A 19,929-nucleotide genomic window follows, 5' to 3' on the forward strand; every position below is an offset into this window, starting at 1 on the left:
GTTGTAACACGACCACTCTAAGCACCCTTGGGCACAGGGGGCTGAATTGGAGAGGCCCAAACCTGGAGCATGCTACCAGGGATACAGGTTTCTTAGATGATAACAATTTTCGGTTGAGTTCTAAATAAGAGAAAACATGATCTTGCTTCAACATAATTGTAATTGCCATCCTAAAGAATTCGTTGATGTTAAAAGTATGTAAAAATTGCTTTATGTTTCTCTATCAAAGGCGGTAATTTCTAGGGGTAGGTTTTGATGATTACAGATAGATTTTGCACCTACATAAATATTGCAGGGCATTTGAGGTGCAGAATGTAAGGTAGTTATTCCTCCAGCAGATGTGTCCTGCATGTTGCTGGATGTCACATCCCTGCATATGAAGTGCCACTAGAGTCCCCCTCATTGTTGACAGTGGCCCCAAAGGTGTGGTATTTCTCCACCCTTCAGAGCCACTGTCTTGCCAGTCTTTATCAGCATTAAGAGCTCTCTACAAAGGTCATGTTAAATTACTAGCAGGGTGGGCTGGACTTGAGTGAGAGGGGAGGTCAGTGAGCTGAGCTCATTCCATGGCCATGGTGGAGACAGGATCCTGTAGGGAGCAGTCTATGGAGTTCATAGCCTGTGAATAGCAGGATCATGCCAGGAAATCCCCATAGGGTTGACCACCTAGAGGCAGGTGGGAGAGTCACCTATGGTTGCCTTCCCCATGCTCTTCTTAAACTGCATGAGGCACAAAGGAGAACCTCCAGCTCCCCAGCAAGAGAGAGAGAGGAGCTTGCCTTGGAAGTAAGATTCTTCTGCTATTCTTTGGCAGAAGACTGCATCTGAAAAGTGAATGGCAGGGTGGCAGGAGCCAGCAGATATGCTGCACCCTGATCTGGCCTCTGGTCTCTAGTCATGTGCCTTTCTGGATGGGTGAAGCTGAATCCTACTTGGCAACTGGCTCCTGGGTGTCTCCTCATCCCTGGTAGTCAGAGCAGAGAGATGTAGGATTGGGAGGCCGCAGTGACAGAGTAGGCCCCAGTAGGTGCCACTGGGCTGGGCTGGAGTGTTATTGCAGTTATTTCACTTAACGCTGTGCTCTTCAGCCTTTCAGCCTTGGTTCTTTTTCTTTCTTTCCTTTTTTTTTTTTTCTTTTTTTGGAGAGGTTTTCACTAGAGGGCGCTTGCACTCGCCAGAAAGACAGAGAGAGACAGATAGAAAGTGAGAAATCACCCCCTGGGGGGATGGCCACGCTGCAATCCCTTCTCCTCCATTCTCTTCTCGGGATCTTGGGCACACACACACACACACCTGGCGTGAGTTTAAGCCACTGGGTCCGGGACTCGAACCGCGGTCGACTGCGTGGGAGTCCGGCGACAGTAGCCATTACGCTAACTGCTGATCCCTCAGCCTTGGTTCTTGACTGCTTTGTCTCCTCATCACTACTGAGATGGTTTGTTCTAGGTCAAGGGTGAGCATACTTCAGCTCAAAAGCCACATCTACCCCACTGCAACTATCTGTAAGTGAGAAGATTTTACTGGTGCCCAGCTATGCCCATTTCTTTTTGAGGTGCCCATGGTTGCTTGTGGACTGCACCAGCAGAGACCATGTAGCCTGAGAGCATGCAGTCCTGGCCTTCCAGTACTTGTCTGGCTCCTGGTGCAGGTGATATTTATGGGAACCTTGAAATCCTGGGCTTGATCCAAACCTGGGAAGGCCCGGCCTTTGGGTGTCTAAGACTAGAACCCAAAACTCTGCTGTCTTTTGCTGAGACTCCCTGAATTGCAGATCCCAAGCCTTGCCTCCCTCCCTAGGAGAGTCCACCAAGGGTATGCCAGAGCTCCCTAAACACTGGCTGTGGGTAGACCAGCAGGATCCCAGGAGTCATCATTCACTCCTTCTTTCTGCTATCCTTGCTCATCTTCCCAAGCTAGGCTGACCCTTGCCCAGGCAAACTCAGAGGGAGGCCTTTTCTTCATCTCACTTGTTGGTGCAGGAGTCCAGGAGAGACAGAGTTCTTGCTGGCAACCCCTCCCTGCAATGTGGAATTAGGGTCCGTAGTTGGTGAAGAGGCTGAGATCATGAGGCTGCCCAAGGTGTGAGCCGGGCTCCCAGAGCAGAATTTACTGCACATAGGGTAGCTCAGATCGTGGAGGTGGAGCAGTGAGACAGTAGGTTGGTCTATCTGAGCTCATAATCTCACAGGGAATGAGTCGATGTATTGGTTTAACCCTACAGAGGAGAACATAGTATGTCCCCAGTGTGTGTGATGGGGGCCTGAGGGTGTGGACGAGAGGGGTGGTTTGCTATTGAGAGGAAAGGCTTGGCTACTGTACTGGGTGGCCTACCTTTGTCAGACACTGTCCTGGACTCATCCCATGAGTGTACTTTTCTAAGTACTTACTATTTGAGTAACTAATGCATGTACGTGGTGCAAAGTGAATAAAGTGAAAAAAGAAGTAAAACAGCGAAAATAGTTGTTTTCCTATGTAAGTCCCTATTTCTTCTCCGGAAGCTGTCAGTGTTACCCATTTCTGGGGTGTATTGGCACAGAGATTGTTTGATGGTATTGTTATTATGCAATCTAATTTCTTTTATGCAATCTAATTGCTTTCCCTAAGCAATCCTATGACAGATACCACTACCCCTGCCTGGAAGGAGAAAAAAACAAAGGCTTGGGGAGTTCCATATCCTTTGTTCCAGGCTAGGTGGGGTGGCCAGGACTCAATCTGAGCTTTGTGACTGTGGTCTAAGCTCTCCCCACCATTTCTATTACCATCAGCGTGTGGCCGGGTTGGGTCTCCCAGGCACTTCTTGGGGCCCAGTATGTTCTTCTCACATGCTCCTCCTTGGGATGGCAACTGGAGGTGGGGACTTTGGTGTGGACCTGTGCTGTCTGTGCTTGGCCTGTTGCCATGGGACTTCCTGCTGTCCTCACTGCCTATGTGTCCTGAGGTGAGGGAATGGACATAGTGTGGTCCAGGAGACCTTGGGGGTGCTAGAGGTGCCAGCATTGGCTTTGGAAGAAGGGTTAACCTTGCTCAGCCGCAGTGTTCTCACCTGCAGAGCAGCTAACCCACGGGGTATTTGCCTGCTTCTTGAATGAAGCCTCCAGTACCTGCCACATCTCCTGGCGGGAGGCCTTGGGGTGCATTGACTCCCCCGAGAGTGTGAGCACAGCTGCTAATGGACACAGGCCTCTGCCAAGCAGCGCCTTAGGGCCGTGGCTGCCAGCCCCTCTCCCTGGGTGCTGGATTCGTTTGGAGCAGGCACTGCTGGTAATTATGCCTCTTAATTTAAGAGAGTGAGCCAGAGAAAGGAATATAAATTTGTATATTAACTTCAGAGATTGAGAATGGGTAGAGCGAAGCCTCTCTCTCGGAGATTAAATTCGAATGAAATAAGGAGATATTCAGGGTAACATTGAAAAATCGCTCTTTAGCGGTGGCAGACAGAGCAGCCCATGCCATGCACGGCCCCTGCCAAGCACAGCCCCTGCCTGCTGTGTCCACATCCCTAAGAAAATAGTTTTTGTTGGAATCCTTTGAATCCTTTTTGTGGGGAGGTATGTGAGTTTTGGAATGGGGACTTCATGGTTTTAAGGCATTTAGCAGGGTCTCTCACAAGATGCAATCCAATTAGTCCTTATGTTCTTTTTTTCTTAAACCAGCTCTAAATACAGATTTTTCTCAGTGAAGTATGAAATAGGTAGTTGCAGGCTGCAATATTAATGCCTTTCCAATTTTCTCTCCCCTTCTTCCTGTGCCGGCTAATAGCAACATGGATTAGCTTACCCTGGCTGGAAGGGAGCTGGTAACAGATACTTCTTCTTCTGGCACAGAGCCCGGACCTGACCAGCCTGTGGGAAATGAGGGCAGGTCCCCTGGGGCCCATCTAGCCCCTCACATGTGTGGGGGAAACTGGGGCTCTGAGAGGGGGAGAAACTGGGCAGCCACGCTCAGTGTGTGTATGTGTGAGAATGTGTGTGTGGGACAGTGAGTGTATGAATATGTGAGTGTGAGTGTGAAAAAGAGTGTATGTAGGGAGTATGGCAGAGGTCTGGGTACTGGTGTGGAGCAGGCAGGGCAGGGTCTGTACCCTGGACCAGTCACTTTTTTTTTTTTTAAAAGAAAGATTTTTGCTACAGGGCACATGTGTTTGCCAAAGAAACAGAAAGTGAGAAATCACCCACCCCACCCCCCGCAGGGGGGCTGTCTATGCCACAGTCCCTTCTCTTCCACTCTCCTCTAGGGATTTTAGGGATGCACGCACACATGCCGGGTATGAGTTTGAAGCCACTGGGTCTGAGACTCACAATGCAGTGGACTATGTGAGAGTCCAGTAACATAACCATTTCGCCATCTGCTGGTCCCAACCAGTCACTTCTTAAAGAGGTTTTTGCCTTAGGGCACGTGTGCTCACTGGAGACAGAGACAGTGAGAAGTGAGAAATCACCCCTCAGGTGGGATGGCCGTGCCACAATCCCTTCCATTCTCCTCCTGGGATCTTGGGCGAACACACACATGCACCCTGCATGATTTTCAAGCCTTGGGTCTGGGACTCAAATGGCGCTTGGTCATGAGGGAGTTCAGCAACATAATTGTTACGCCATCTGCTGGCCCCTGGACTAGTCACTTTAATCTAGGTTTTCCACTCAGTGTTGAAACCATAAGGACAGGTAGACTTTGGTCTCGTCCCCGCTTACAGGCAAGGCTTGTGGACTCAGTGTGCCTGTGAGTGACGGTGAGAATGTGTTCTTGCGCGTGCATGTGCCCAGCCAGCACACGCAGAGCCTTTCCACATTAGTCCTCCCCTTTGGAAACTCCACTCACTCCAGCTCCTAGTTGCTGAGTCTCAGGGAGAGGAAAGGTCCTGGGGCTGGTTTGGAGCCTCCTCAGGTGGTTGTGGCCACACCCCAGAGGACAGGGTTATGCAGTAAGTGAGAGCCACTCCCCGAGGCTGCCCCCTAGGAACCCTCCTTAGGTCTCATCCTCCACAGCTGGTCTCTTTGTTTGAGTTTTCCTCCCTTTAAATGTTGATGTGTTTAAATAGTTTCTTAAGTTGGTTGGCTAGCAGGAAATCAAGGTCTAGGTCATTTTCTTTCAGCATCAACTTAACTCCCTATATACTAATTCTGGCTCAGTGCCTCACCTATCTTCTGCCCCACCCTGTGGCATCATTTCTGTTTTTCTTCTCACCATCCAAGCTCTGTGGTGCATTTGGCTCCCACACTAGGGGAGTTTCGGTCATTATGTCCTCGTTCACTTCATGTCCTGTGCAGCCGTGTGGACATGTGCACACAAAGCACCCACTGTGGCCACATTCTGTGCTGGGAATGGGGCTGCTGACACATGGCCATGTCAGCCTTCCGCATTTCCCAGTCGGTGGAGAAGCCAGTCTCACACACAAGTCATTCGTCAGTGGTAGTCCCAACCCGTGCAGTAGAGAGGGACCATATCCTGAAGAGACCAGAGGGCAAAAGGTGGTGCTTCCAGCTGAGCAGGGGAAGGTGCAGTCGGGGAGGATGTTCAAGAAGGATCCATGGAGAAGGTATCCTTTCAGTTGGGCCTAAAAGGTGGGTAGAGGTTGGATGTAGATGAAACTTGATGTATATGTTGGGACTTCTCTTTTGCAAGCCACTGCATGGTTCGGAGGTGGAATGGTATAGATGTGAGCTGGCATACATATACCAGGAGGGGGTACAGGACAGGGCTGAGGACAGAGGTGGGGCAGCGCCCGACCAGTGAACCTGTTGGCACATCTGGGCAGCAGCTAGCAGAGGCTGGGAGGAGTGTTAGGCACAAGCTAAAAGGGAGAAGGGAATTGGCCAAAAGCCTGTTGGTTATGAGTCTAAGGTTACAATTAAAGTAAAAGGGCTAAATTTCTGCTTTGAACATTGTGGCATAAGTCAACATTTCCCTTTTCTTTCCTGGTAATCATCCAAAAATAAGAAGAATGAAAACTAAACAAGAAGCTTACATTTTGGTCATCAAAAGTATAGCTAAAGCCCCAGTTGGGACAGAGGGAACAAGACAGTGAGGAATTGTGTGCTTGAGAAGAAGCTACAATACTGGGCTCAAGAACTCGGAGAAAGAGCCCACTAAAGGGACCAGCAGTTAGCGTAATGGCTATGTCGCTGGACTCCCACGTAGTTGACCACGGTTCGCATCCCGGACCCAGTGGCTTAAAACTCACATTGGGAGCTTGTGCATGCATGCCCAAGATCCCAAGAGGAAAATGGAGGTGAAAGGATTGCGGTGTGGCCATCCCCCCTGGGGGGTGATTTCTCACTTTCTATCTCTCCGTCTCTCTTTGTCTGTCTGGCGAGCGCATGCGCCCTATAGCAAAAACCTCTCCCCCCCAAAAAATAAATAAAGAGCCCACTAAATAAAACCCTCCTCGGCCCAGCCTGGCAGTGCAGTCATAGCAAACCGCACTGCAGTGGTGAAAACCGTGTGGCCCTCTGAGGGTTCAGAACCTTGGGTTGGCCTGAAAATATGCCAGGCATGTACACGAGTGCACAAGATCCAGAAAAGCTGAAGGACTGGGGAAGGGAATTGCAGCGTGATGAGATCTTGTTGCGGTGCACCTCTCTGTCATGCATGCATGCATTTTCTGTCATGAATGAAATTAACTTAAAAAAAATTCTCTTCTCATTGGAAAGGAACCTTTTATCAGTAGCAAGCCCTGAACCCCAAGTTTGCAATAGTAACCTAGGGGCTGAGGGAGTCAACAAAGCAGGTTCCTCTGGCCCACCTGGTTCAGAGGAGTATTAGAATTGGAGCTAAATTAGGGATCACACACAGTAGTTGAAGTTCCCAGAAGCAAGGTCTCTGACAGAAGGAAGTATTTTTGCTCTTATGAAAGCCCACAGCTTCACATCTCTCTCACTGGAGGGAAGAAGTGAAGGTTAACTGAACTTGCAACAAAACCTTCTGATTGCATTCAGATGAAAGAAAAGGCCCCTATCCTTTCCCCAGTACAAAAACTGGATTTAATAAAACTCATCTTCAATGATGAGCAATGAAAGTAACATCACACTAGGGGCCAGCAGATGGCATGGGGTTAAGGCACTAGATTCCACATGGCGGGCTGCGCAATGCATGTCCTCGACCCAATGGCTTGAAGAACACACCAGGCATGTGTGTGTGTGTGTGCACGCGTGCATGCATGTGAATATCCGAGATCCTAAAAAGAAACTAGAGAAGAAGGAATTATGGCATGAACAACCCCTCTTGGGGGATGATTTCTCACTTTGCCTCTCTCTCTCTCTGTCTCTCTCTGGCGAGTGCCTATGTCCTGTAGCAAAAGGAAAAAAAAAAAGTAATATCACACGATTTTATAAGACCAAAGGAAAGAAATGGGAAAACAAGTGATAGAAAAGTTTTATATAAAAAAAATTGACACTGAACAGATGAAGATTACATCCAAACAATTTACCAAGAATAGAAGCGGTCTAGTAGGATCTATGAAGCTGGGGCAGAATGCGATTGCTCAGAGAAGAGATGGTAAGGCAGATGGATAGATGATCAAATAAGACTCTCCTCAGGAGGAGGGTGCAAGATCGCAGGACAGGGAGACAGAAAATCAGGGAGGAAGGTAGACTGAAAGCAGCGGAAGTAGATGAGATGACTAAAAAACTAGTACCGCAGAGCAGCAAGAAGAGTTTCATGTATTTAATGAGATTAAACTAATGTAGAAGTTAGGAAGACAATAACTGTAAATGCTATATTTTCTGGAAATGTAGAATTTATGTACTTAATAAAAAAAAGTTAAGATTGGGAAAAGGGAGAAATGAAAAAATGCTTTTCTCATCATTTAATAACTGAAGATGAAAACATACCATTTAAAGATAACATCAAGTAGTAAAATATATTTAACTAAATGTTAGGGGTCTCAGGAGAAACAGAACAAGAGGACCTATTTACTCATCTGTCTAGAGCTACTCATGGGTTATGGGGATTTGGCTCATGGAATCATGGAGGCTGAGAAATCCTACAGTCTGAGTTTCCAAGCAGCTGGAGACCTAGGAAAGCCAGTGATTTTATTCAATCCGAGTCTGAAAGCCTGAGAACCAGAGAGCTGGCGATGTGAACCCCAGCCCAAGGGCAGCATAAAATGAGATGCCCCCAGCTCAAGCAGTGAGGCAAGAAGGGAAGGAATTCTCACCTCCTCTGCTGTTTGTTCTATCGGAGCCCTTCAGGGATTCGATGACGCCCACTCATTCTGGCAAGGACAGTCTTCTGAGTCCAGTGATGGACATGCTAATCTTATCTGGAAAACCCCTTATGGGTACACCCAGAAACAGTGTCTAATCTGGGCTCCCTTAGGTCTAGTGATATGGACGCATAAAATTAGCCATCACAAACTGTATAAAAATAAGTAATATGGAGGATAATATATTTGACTTGTCAGGCACTCAGTGCAGGAAATGTAATAGATGTTGTCTAAACAGGGAAATATAGGTATGATATAAAACTAAGAATTATTAAAGGTAACTAGACCAAAACCCCCAAACTCATCTAAATATCAAAAAATTTATATACAAAAAAAAGATAAAAAGGACATAGAATGGTATCTTTTAGAAGCTATTCAACAGAAAGCATGACAATGCAACAGAAATAAACACGTCAAAATATAAATGGTTTAAAGTCTCCTACTGATAGAAAAGACTGTGCCAGCTGGTGGCATGGTGGTTAAGGTCACTGGGTCCCACATGGCTGACTGTATGGTTTGAGTCTTGGACTTGGCAGCTTGAAAAATCATGCCAGGTGAGTGTAGTGTGCATACTTTCCCAAAATCCTGAAAAGGAGAAATGGAGAAATGTGACCATCCCATGTGGAGTATGTTCTCTCTATATATTCATATATGTGTGTGTGTGTACACACATATGTAATTATTAGATATAGTTATACATAATAATTATGTATTATATATAGAAAGAGAGAGAGAAAGAGAGAGATGGAGACAGAGATCTGGTGCGTGCACGTACCCTCAAGCAAAATTAAAAAAAAATTTAAAGGCAATTTTTCTGATTGGATTACAAAGCAAAACCAAAAAAGTTAGGAAATACAGGATGCAAAGGTAACTTGGCAATTGTAAACATGGAAAACTGGACTTGTAATCTTAATTGTAGTTAAGTTTGAATCCAGTCATAAAACATTATAGAAAGCAAAGACAAGTGATTTTCAGTACTAAAGGTATAGGTAAATGTCTATGTGCCAAATAACATGTCTCTGTTATTTAGAAAAAGCAAAAATGAGAGAGTCAAGGGGGAATTGTTGAAGACACTAATAGTAGAACTTATTTCACTTCCTAGTTCATGATATATGAAGTAAATGAAAAAATAGAAGACCAGCTTGTGTGTGTTTATATATATGTGTGTATTATGTGTGTGTATGTGTATATATACATATATATATACATACATATATACACATACACACACAACTTTCCTCTTCTAGAAAAAGCCTTCTTTTTAAAAAGTGCTCCTAAAAAACATTCACAAAGATTAATCATGTATTAATAAGGAAAACCTGTGTAAATTCAGAGAAGTGGAATTAATACAACTTCCTCTGATTGCAATATGGTGAAATTTAAAATCAGGAACAAAACCAGAAAGAGAAAAAGCTCCTAATACTTGGAAATTAAAGAAACAAAAAAAAAAAAAAAACAAAAAAAAACAAAAACACATGCTCTGTCTAAAACAGTTCTTCATTCAAAAAAGAAATGCAACTCAAAAGTGCATAAAATCTAGAAAATAATTGTAATGAAAGCACTTCTCAGTGGAGCCTGTGGAAAGCATCTAAATTCACAGGTTTAAATATTTATATCATTGAACAAGAAAGCATGAATATATATGGATTAAACCTCCAGCTCAAGAAGTCAGAGAATGAAAGTAAAACAAACCTTAGTAAAACAAAAGGTAAGAATTTGTAAAGATCAAAGCAAAAGTTAATAAGAAAGTGAAAAACGGTAGAAATAATAAATAAGCCCAAATGCCTGTTATTTGAAATAAAACCAATAAAACATGAATTATTCACAATTCTAGTAAAAAATTAATAGGAAGCATCACCACCCAAAATAAAAAAACAAGACTAATTACTTCAGAGTTACTGACTGGAATGGGGCATGAGAGGGCTTCCAGAGGTGCTGAGAATTCCATATCCTCATCTATAGATGGCAGTGATACAGCATAGATGTATACAGAAAGTTTAGAGGGACCAGCGCCCTGGCACAGGGGTGATGCACTGGTCAAGGCAAACCAGATCCCACATGGCAATCCTGATTCAAATCCTACCTGGTTGGCCTAAAGCATGCTGGTGCCCAGGATCCAACGGGCTGGAGGAAGGAGATTGTAGTGTGACCAGGCCTAGCGGAGGGTGCTTGTGCTCCCCCCACCCCACATTGCACGCATGTGTTCTTTCTTGAATAAAGAAAAAAAATAAGTCATAGAATTGTATACATAAGAATTAAGTGCTTTAGTGCGTGTTATACCTTAGTAGTAAACAAAATTAATTAAAAACTTCAAAAAAATCTAAAAAGAATTAGAATTATACATGAATTCTATAAAAATGATTACATCACAGATTCATTTAAATAAATTTTAAAATATGAATGAAATGAATAATTTTCTAGTAAATACAGCTAACAATACTGACTCCAGGAGAGAAATTTTAAACAGACTAATTATTACAGAATATAGTTGTCACAAGGTTGCCATCAAACTGAGCCAATTTGACAGGGAAATGTTATGAGATCTTCAAATACTGAAACTTTCAACAATGTATTATCTGGGGCCAGCCTATGGCATGGTAGTTGAGATGACTGTGTCCTATATGGTTGACTTAGTGGTTCAAGTCCCAGACCAGGCCTCTTGAGAAGTACACTGTGTGTGTGTGTGTGTGTGTGTGTGTGTATGCATGCATGCCCAAAATCAAAAACGAGGGAGAAATGGAGGAGAAGGGATTACAGTGTGACCATTCCCCATGGAGGGTGCTTTCTACTTTCTCTGTCTCTGGCAAGCACATGTACCCTCTGTCAAAAAAAAAAAAAAATCAAGCAAATAAACAAATCCCATCTAAAACCTGTTTTAGACTGGAAAAAGGAGGGAAAACTCTTCTGGGAGTGAGCATGATATTAATATCAACAACTACAAAGATTTTACAAATACACAAACTCCACAGGAGCCATGAATGAAGTCCAGCAGCGCATTAACATACACTACATCCAAGGAAGGCTTAGGCCAGGACTGGCTTATTGGTTTGAGTTTAGGACATCAATTTACAAAATGATCTATTTTCCCTATTTACTGAAAAGACATTTGACGAAAATCCAACAGTCAGTCTTGATTAAAGACTCATTAAAACATGAATGTATGGGTGATTTCCCAACATGATAAAATACAATTATTTTGACTGAAAGTAAGGGGATATTAGAATGATTTCCAGTGAATACTCAAACAACTTAAGGCTGTCCAGTGTCATAATACTAATCACCAAAATTAGACAAGAGAAATAAATCAAAGGTCCAGGTATTGGGAAGAAAGAGACATACTGTCACTTTCTGCTGCTGATATGATTATACACCAAGAGAATCCACTGAAAGCTGCAGTCGATCAGAGAATTTAGTAAAACAGTGGGAAGCAAAATTTTAATTTTCCTATATACAAAAACAAGTTAGATAATAAGAGAAAATACCCCCATTTATAATAGCAACAACAACAAAAAAGATAATAAAATAAAATACCCAAGACTGAAGCCTATACGCAGTGTGCAAAAGGAAGAAAACTTTAACAAGCTCTTGAGGGTCATAAAAGATGACTTGTGCAAATGAGAATACATATTGTTCTTGAACATCGAACAGCAGGATCCATATCCTACAGATGTTAATCCCCCCAGTGTTAATCTATAAATTTAATGAAGTCTTAATTCTTTTTTTAAGACTTTTGCCATAGAGCACATGTGCTTGCCAGAGAGATGCAGACAGACAATGAGAGGGAACATGAGAAATCAACCCCCTGGGGTGTGACCACACCACAATCCCTTTTCCTCCATTCTCCTCTTGGAATTTTGGGTATGCATGCACATGCACCTGGTGTGAGTTTCAAGCCATCAGGTCTGGGACTTGAACCACAATTGGCCATGTGAGAGTCCAATACCTTAACCACACACCTCCTACTGACCTCCAAAGTCCTAATTTTTTAAAAGAGGACTTTTTGTAGCGGGAGGAAGATAGTTTAGATGTGGGATGAGGTGGGGAAAGAAGGGACCCTGAAGTTGTTGTAGATAGAATGGAATAGAATAGGAAGTTAGATGTGGACTCAGTTACAAATGAACTTAGTGAATGATAGGATGGAGTCTTGCATCAGTCAAAGAGTAAGCCTTCCAGGAGGTTGGAATGTCAGGGTCCTCATCCTTAGGACAGTCTGGGATGTCTGAGAACACTATGCATGGACGCCTCCTTTGATGCAATGATGTGAGGGGTAAGAGGTCATCCTTCAGATGCCTTGGCCCAAGAGGGAACTAGAGTGACCCATAGAGGTGCATCTCGGCATTGTTTACAGCAGTGTGAGTCTGGAAACAGCAGAGTCATCAGTAGGGACTATTGCAGTGAGTGGGACAGCCACACCTTAGAGCACTCAGGATCACCCAGAATGAGCCAGGGAGTGCTCTTTGTCTTGGTTTGGAAATAATTACAAAATATATTAAGTGAAAAAGTAAGGAATGAAATAACATATAGGATATTTTATCCTTTATTTGAAAAAATATTAAAAAGGGGGGAAGAACAGACATTTTGCTGGCATGTGTGTAAACCATTTCTGGAGGGTACTGTGCATAAGGGTCAGGGGTCTGATGTCGAGAGAGGTTGGTCAGTGTGTGCCCTTCGGTATTTGTTACCTGAACTGTGTATCTTTTTTTTTTTTTGGGGGGGGGTTGCTATAGGGTGTGTGCACTCCCCAGAAAGGCAGAGAGAGACAGAAAGCGAGAAATCACAACCCCCCCGGGGGGCGGGGAAATGACCATGCCACAATCCCCTCTCCTCTATTCTCTCAGGATCCTGGGCACGCATGCACATGCACCCGGCATGAGTTTAAGCCACCGGGTCTGGGATTCAAACTGTGGTCGCCTATGTGGGAGTCCAGCAACATGGCCATTATGCCAACTGTTGAACCCCTGTGTATCTTTTTTTAAAGTTCTTTTTTGTTGTTGTTTATTGATGAGTTTTATTCATGATAGAAAATACATGTACACAGAGTGGGGAGAGAGATCTTGGCATGCTGCAGTCTCATTTCCTCACCCTCCCACTCCTTTGGATCCCAGGTGCCTACATATACACCTAGTAAGTTTTCAGTCCCAGATGGTTAGCCACACTGTGACTGGCCATGTGACTTGCAGCACTTCAGTCCAATGTGCTATGTCTATGCCACTAGGCTCCGCCTGAACCATGGATCTTTTTCTTCTTCTTCTTTTTTTGGAGGGTTTTTTTGCTATAGGGTGCATGCGCTCGCCAGAAAGACAGAGAGAGACAGAGAGACACAAAGTGAGAAATCATCCCTCAGGGAGGATGGCCACGCTGCAATCCGTTCTCCTCCATTCTCCCTCAAGATCCTGGGCATGTACGCACACGCGCCTGGCATGAGTTCAAGCTACCAGGTCCAGGACTCGAACTGCGGTCAACTACATGGGAGTCCAACGACATAGCCATTACACTAAGTGCTGGTCCCTGAATCATGAATCTTAAGACTCCTAAGTGTGTTATGGGATCCAGGACAAAGTGCATCAGGGCCTTGCATGAAGACCTGAGAAATCTTTAAAATCTTCTGTCTTCAACTCTGCTCTTCTCTGCAGTCTTCCTCTCTGCTCAGGGCACTTGGTAGGTAAGATGAATCTGCATCTCCATTCTTGGACATATAACTCCTCTGCTCAAGTGATCAGTCACTCCCTTATCAAGCCTCCCCACTGCCCCACCCCACCCCCCCAAAAAAAAGAGAAATGAGCCCAGGCCACTCTTAGCTCTGGCCTGTGTTCTTCCAAGGGAGACTCTTCTTGGTCCAGTGAGGTTTAAATGTGTGCACCTGTACCTCAGACTGTGACCACGAGGAAAGACATGTTAGGACAGGCTCGCACCTGCACAAGGACCACTGTGAGCTAATCTCGTGCTAGAGGTGGATGCCACCTATTGGACATGAGGTCTCGGCAGCATTAGAATGGGAGTGAGAGAAGTTCCATAGCTGTGGCAGCATGGACCCTGGCAGGAGACTTTCCTAAGTTCCTCCAAGTTCTTAAGGCCAACCTTTTAAGGTCCCAAGAGGGTAGGAGCAACAGAGAACATGACTGGCCAGGGGAAGTCCACTTTCCTTTGAATATGAGCTGAACTGGTTCAGTGTTGTGGTGCCATCTTGCCCACATGGCCACGCAGTGCTTATTCTGTGAGGTGGGATGCTACCCCTGCCCTGGCACGCCGAGAGCTGCCTGCCATCTGTTGAGGTACACTGCAGGCTCAGTGGGTGTCAGAGACTCCTGCAGAGGCCCTCGAGCGTAACCCCTGCTACCCTGTGGACCTGTGCAGGCTTTTCTGGGAACACAATCTGAGAGTGGTTTGCTTGGCTTACCCTAACCAGCAGGCCAGAAGGAGTCATTGGGTCTGTACTGGCCCCATTTGGGGGAGCAGAGTTACCTCGATAAACAATATTGGAACTTCATAGAGACAGATGCTTAGGACCCAAGAAATTCCTAAATCAGGCTGCCCCGGGAGAGCCTTTCCAGGAAACACCTAAGGAGAATGTTTCCAGAAGAAAGCGGCTAGAGCTCAGTGCACAGCAGGCACCTTGTTCGTGCAGCAGGTTACTGCGAACTGGTGTCTGCGGGAGGTGGGCAGCCCTAGGAATCCTGAGTCAGCAGTGCCCTAATGGACTCATGGGACATGCGGTTGGGTGGTCATGGGGCCTCCCTTTGTCTGTGTCTGCCCTGAGCTGGCCATGCCCTCTCCACCCAGCCTTCTTGGGAACTCATGTCCCAGTCAGCCGTCCACTGTACCTGTTAGTGGGCTGTCGTGGTTGCTGGCCTGTTCAGGAAGCTTCCGTTAGATATCTGTCAGTGTATACCTTTTGTTCTTAGATGTGGTAGCATTGATGGAGGTGGTTTTTAAGGATTAGTGACTTTTTTGGTTTGTTCGTTTGTTCGTTCAAGAAAAGAACTAATAGAGGTATTTGTACTCGGGACTTTCTTCTATTTCCTGAATATCCCTTTGGCCCACACTGTCTCCGCATGTTGAAAGCTGGGTAATTCTGTGTTCTTGGCATGCTGCCCTGCAGAGTTCATGTCCTCCAGGCAAGCCCTGCACACAGGGATGGCCAACCTGCTATGTCTCTCCTTACCCTTCAGAGAAAACCAGGGCTACTTACAGCACCCCATGTCCCTGAGGCAACTAGAAAACAGCCACCAAATATGAGATTTATACGAAGGAGCCTCCCATCCTGTTAGAGGGGGAGGCGGTGGGGGTGTGGGCCACAGTCCTCTGCCCAGCCCTGGCATGGCACCTGTCCTCTCACATAGCCGTTCTTCTGTTTGGTAAGTAGTTGCTGACGACCTGTGCTGGCCACTGCACTGGGCATACACAATCAGTCAGACAGGCAGTTTTGTGTACTCCCTGCAGCTCGCAGCCCAGGGTGGAAGACTCACCAACATCAGATCAATAGGCAAAGAGCCAAATTTGTGATTGTGTCCCTGAAAGTACTCAGACACAACAGCAGGAGCCCAGGGTCTGTAGGATGTGGCCTTATGCTGGGCCAGCAGGAGGCAAAGGAATTACCCAGGGAGGAGAGAGCGATCCCAGCAGGGGTCAGCTCCTGCAGAGGCCCAGGTGGGACAAGGTAGTGAGGGGTGAATTGGGGGCTGGTCAGTCAGGCCATGCAAGGGGTGAGTATGTTGTCCACCAGTGGTGGAAGCCTTATGTGAGCCGGAAAGCAAGGACACTCCAGGAGGCAGTGAGTGGACAGAGGCCCAGGGAATGAGTCTGTGAGTGGCCCAGTAGGACATCAGGGTCATGTGCTCCTATAAAGTTTATCTACTAAATTTTTCCCAATTTTGACAGAAGAAAAACAGGTCTCTTCAAAGAACATGGGCTGTGGGAACTCGTAAGCAGCCCCTTGCACTGTCTTTGTCCCCAGCATTCTCTAGCCTGAGGGCACTCAGGGGACTCTTGGTCAGTAAACTGACCAGCCCCACCCAAGGGTCCAGCGAGGTAAAGCTGACCATCATGTCTACTTGGGGCATTAATGAAGCTGGCCTGACAGCCTCTCCTGATGACCCTGGTGCCTATGCCATGGCCTGTCACTGGTGTCTGCCCCACTGACACTTCAGGGACAGTAGCATCTAAAGTTCAGGGCCTCCCCACTCACCATCAGAATTCTGTCTAAAAAAGATGGGTAGTAGGTTACGCCTGGTCAACCTTGTGGGGAGGGATGGGGACACTGCTCTCGAGGCTCCAGTCAGCCTGGCTACATGGCCTGTCCCGGCCCTGTATTGTCTGGGGACCTTTGCGTGGTCTACCCAGCCACCTTGACAGGCCTGGCTGCAGGCATCCTTTCCTGGACGTGTGCATCTTCCTCAGGCCTGGTCTGATGTGAACAAGGGCTCACTTACATCCTGGAGACTCAATGTAGCCTGGCCATCCCCTGGTGCCCCCCTATCTCTATGGACCTTCAGCCCTCGAGGACATTATCTGCTTCAGCAGCCCTACTCTGGGCTTCTGGGAGACTTTGTGTCCTTGGTGGTGGTGGTCCTGCAGCTGTGCAGGTGCATGAGCACTCCATGGATCCATGTGGCATTCTTCTCTCCTGCCCACGCCTGCCCCCCTTCCACATGCCACTTCCCAAGTCCTCGCCCCTCTGCCTCCTGTGGGAATACGATGAGCCTGGCTTTGGTGTGTGGTGGGCGTGGTTGAGTGAGGCTCTGGCCTGGACTAGAGGACTGAGGCGGGCCTGGGCAGGGCAGGAGGAGGTAAGGAGCTCTGAGTGGAGCTCTGGGAAGGTCCTTGCAGTGGCTGTGCTCCCTGGCCTGCCTGACCTAGTCCCCTGTTTGTGCCCTGCTCTTTCCAAGTCCTGCTGTCATTCTGTCTCCCGGCCACACCCCCATCTGCTGCCCCAACTCCTCCCACTCCGTACGTGTTAAAGGAGGTTAACACATCTCCTTTACACGTCCACATTCCCTTCTGGGGGATATGTGCATTTCATGCCATTCGACAGAGGAGTTTGAAGTAGCACAATAAATAAAATATTGTGACTGTGAAATCAAATCAATGGTAAATTTAGAACATGTTCTTTCCAAATGCTGTGACTCCCTTTTCCCCAGAGATTTTGATATCTCCCCTCAGCATTCCCCAAAATGACTGTGTCTCTGCAATTCTGGAGACAAAAATGCTAAAAACGAGAAAGAACCCGTGTTTATACAACTGAGGATGCTCACCGCCAGGCAGCCTCAGGCTTCTGGGATTCCAGCAAAATGGTCTCTCCTCCCCAGCTCCCCAGTGGGGATCCAATCTGTGGGGCATTTAGATGCCGCCTGTGGGATTTCTGGGGGGGCAGCAGGGGCCTGGGCTGTGGGTTCCCAGCTGCCCCCCACATCTGCTGACCCTTGGCCCTTTGCTTTCTCGTAGCTGGAGATGGAGCTGAAGATGCTGAAGTCACAGTCGAGCTCCGCTGAGCAGAGCTTCCTGTTTTCCAGGGAGGAAGAGAGTTTGCTAAGGTGCGTCCCTGCAGCTCCTGCGCCTGGGCCCCGGGTCCCGGGCCCCGGGTCCCGGGCCCTCTGGCCTCTCCCTATGAGCATCTGAAGTCTGCCTGTGTCTATTTCCTCTATTGCCTTTCTAGAAGGTATTTTCTGTTTAAGTCACTTCCCGTCTACTTAGGTTCCTCTCTGCAGAAAAATTTGTCTCGACTGGTTTGGGCCATTTTCAGCCTCATTTCTTCAGCCAACATTGACAGCGGGGGCTCTCCGTGTCCCCAGTGCTGAGAAGACAGCAGATCCTCCTGTCACAGGGCTGTCTGGTGGGACCTGTGCTTTTGCTACCAGCAAAACAGCAACCACAAGGCCTGAACACCATTTCTCGAGACACCAGAGGGTCTGTGAGCAGCGGGGTGTGGAAGGGGATCCAGAGCAAGCCATATTTCGGGAGGGGATTACTAACAGAAGCAACAGGCAGAGGAGACATGTTACCAGTGTGATCGCCAGGGCACTGCAATCTGTTTTCAAGACCAGCATAAGAGCTTTGAGCCACTGCATTTTCCTTGGAACATTTCCACTATCTCCCCTACCCCTTCCCAGCATGCAGGCCCTTCCCAGCAAGCAGAGGCTGCAGGCTGGGTTCTCTTCTCTTTCATTGTCTCTGCCCGGGAGACCTATGCAGATTCTTAAGTCAGAGATTTCCAGGGAGACATAGGCAGAACTCTGCAAAGCCTCTTCTTGGCTCTCCTTTGGCCTCCCACGTTGACCCTGCCATTTCCACTTGTAATGGAAAGTGGCTGTTGGGCAAGTTGACAGTGTCCTCCAGAGTCTCTCGTAGGAGGAGATGGCTGTGGACAGAGTGAGCATAGTAGGCGGCCATGGCTCTGCAGTGCTCTGGGGCAGTCGGCTGTCTCCTGCCCTGAGCATCTGCTACAGGCCAGGCCTTGGCCATCCAGGGCTTCCCACCCAGGGAGCTACTTCTGGAGGGTCAGAGGAGATGGGACCTGGGGACCCTGACAGCGCCAGTGGACATTGACCTCGGTGAGACAGTGTGAAGTCAGAGGCAGAGCGGCCCTCCCTCAGTGACGTAGTAATGGAGAGAGCAGGCTTTGGTCTCGGCAGGCCTGGGGCAAGTCCTGAGTCCCTTCCCTTTCCCCATTGCTGTGCCACACTCTCCTCCTGAGGTTCTTTTATTCAACAGTGAAGCCTGGCTAACCCTACTTTGCAAGGTGGTTGAGAGTAAAACAAGAAATACTTCTGTTCCAGAAGTATTCAGCAGACAAGTTGGGATCTCTCCTACATTGAGATTTCCTCCATCGTTTCCAAGTCTTGTCATATATGGGCCATGGCCTTACAGGTGCCAAGATGGGGTCCCCCGGGTTCTGTGTTTGTTTTGTATTCACTGAGGCATTCTCTCGTTTGGGCATTGAGTGTGTGCTGGCGCGTTTCCAGGCCAAGAGGGAGGATGTGGAGCGGTAAGCAGATACACGTTCCCTGACGTCATCAGTCTTACAGTGTAACAGGGATTGGCGTGAGGAGGTTGGGTGCTGTTCCCCACTCAGAGTCCTGGCTACGGAATCACAGACTGAAAATTACACAGACTGCATGCCCTGATAGCAGGTGTCTGGGGGAGCAGGCAGAGCTCCCCAGGAAATACAACTGTGTGATCAGTGGGCTGATAAATGTGAGTAGTCGGTTGGGGAGACACTGCCTACTATCAGAGGAGAGAGGATGCAGAGAAGTCAGAGACTAAGCAGGGCCTTGGTGTAGATTTTGGTCTTTATCCTGTGAGTGATGGGAAGCCATTAGAGGTTTTAAAGCAGAAGAGTGACATGATCCAATTTGTAGCTTAAAAACATTGCTGGCTGCCAGGGCCAGGAAGAGGGACTGGGCCAGCTGTCCCCTAGCCAAGTGCTGGTCAAGCATTTGCTGCAGAAACACCCCTTCCAAGTTGAAGCTGGCCGTGCCTATGCAGAGATGGCAGAGGCTCGTCTCCCACTCATACCGCCCCAATTGCAGGAGCAGCCCCAGTCTCGTGATAAAAGACCTTACAACAGGAGGAGTGGGCTCAGTGCCCCTGAGAGCAGGTAGCACTGGAAGGAGACATGGAAGAGGGCTCAGAGGGATCCAGGCAGGCCAGATCCTGCAAGGCCATGGTGGGAAGCAGGTGAGCTGCTACTGGTGTCTACTGTAAGGGGGAAGATGTGGGTGGGGGGCGGGGGG

The 19,929-nt window shown here is 47.3% G+C and overlaps 1 protein-coding gene across 8 annotated transcripts in view; it reads left to right on the plus strand.

Moving 5' to 3' along the window:
* Window positions 1-19,929, plus strand: part of MAD1L1 (mitotic arrest deficient 1 like 1) — a 598,556-nt gene that overhangs the window by 354,311 nt on the left and 224,316 nt on the right. For all 8 annotated transcript variants that reach the window (XM_006167865.3, XM_006167866.3, XM_006167868.3 and 5 more), the window contains one exon: window positions 17,642-17,730. In XM_006167865.3, the coding sequence (XP_006167927.1) occupies window positions 17,642-17,730 (89 nt within the window). The remainder of the gene's footprint in view (window positions 1-17,641; window positions 17,731-19,929) is intronic.

The sequence above is a fragment of the Tupaia chinensis genome, unplaced genomic scaffold, assembly GCF_000334495.1.
Source record: "Tupaia chinensis unplaced genomic scaffold, TupChi_1.0 Scaffold145208_1, whole genome shotgun sequence".
Classification (NCBI taxonomy): Eukaryota; Metazoa; Chordata; class Mammalia; order Scandentia; family Tupaiidae; genus Tupaia; species Tupaia belangeri.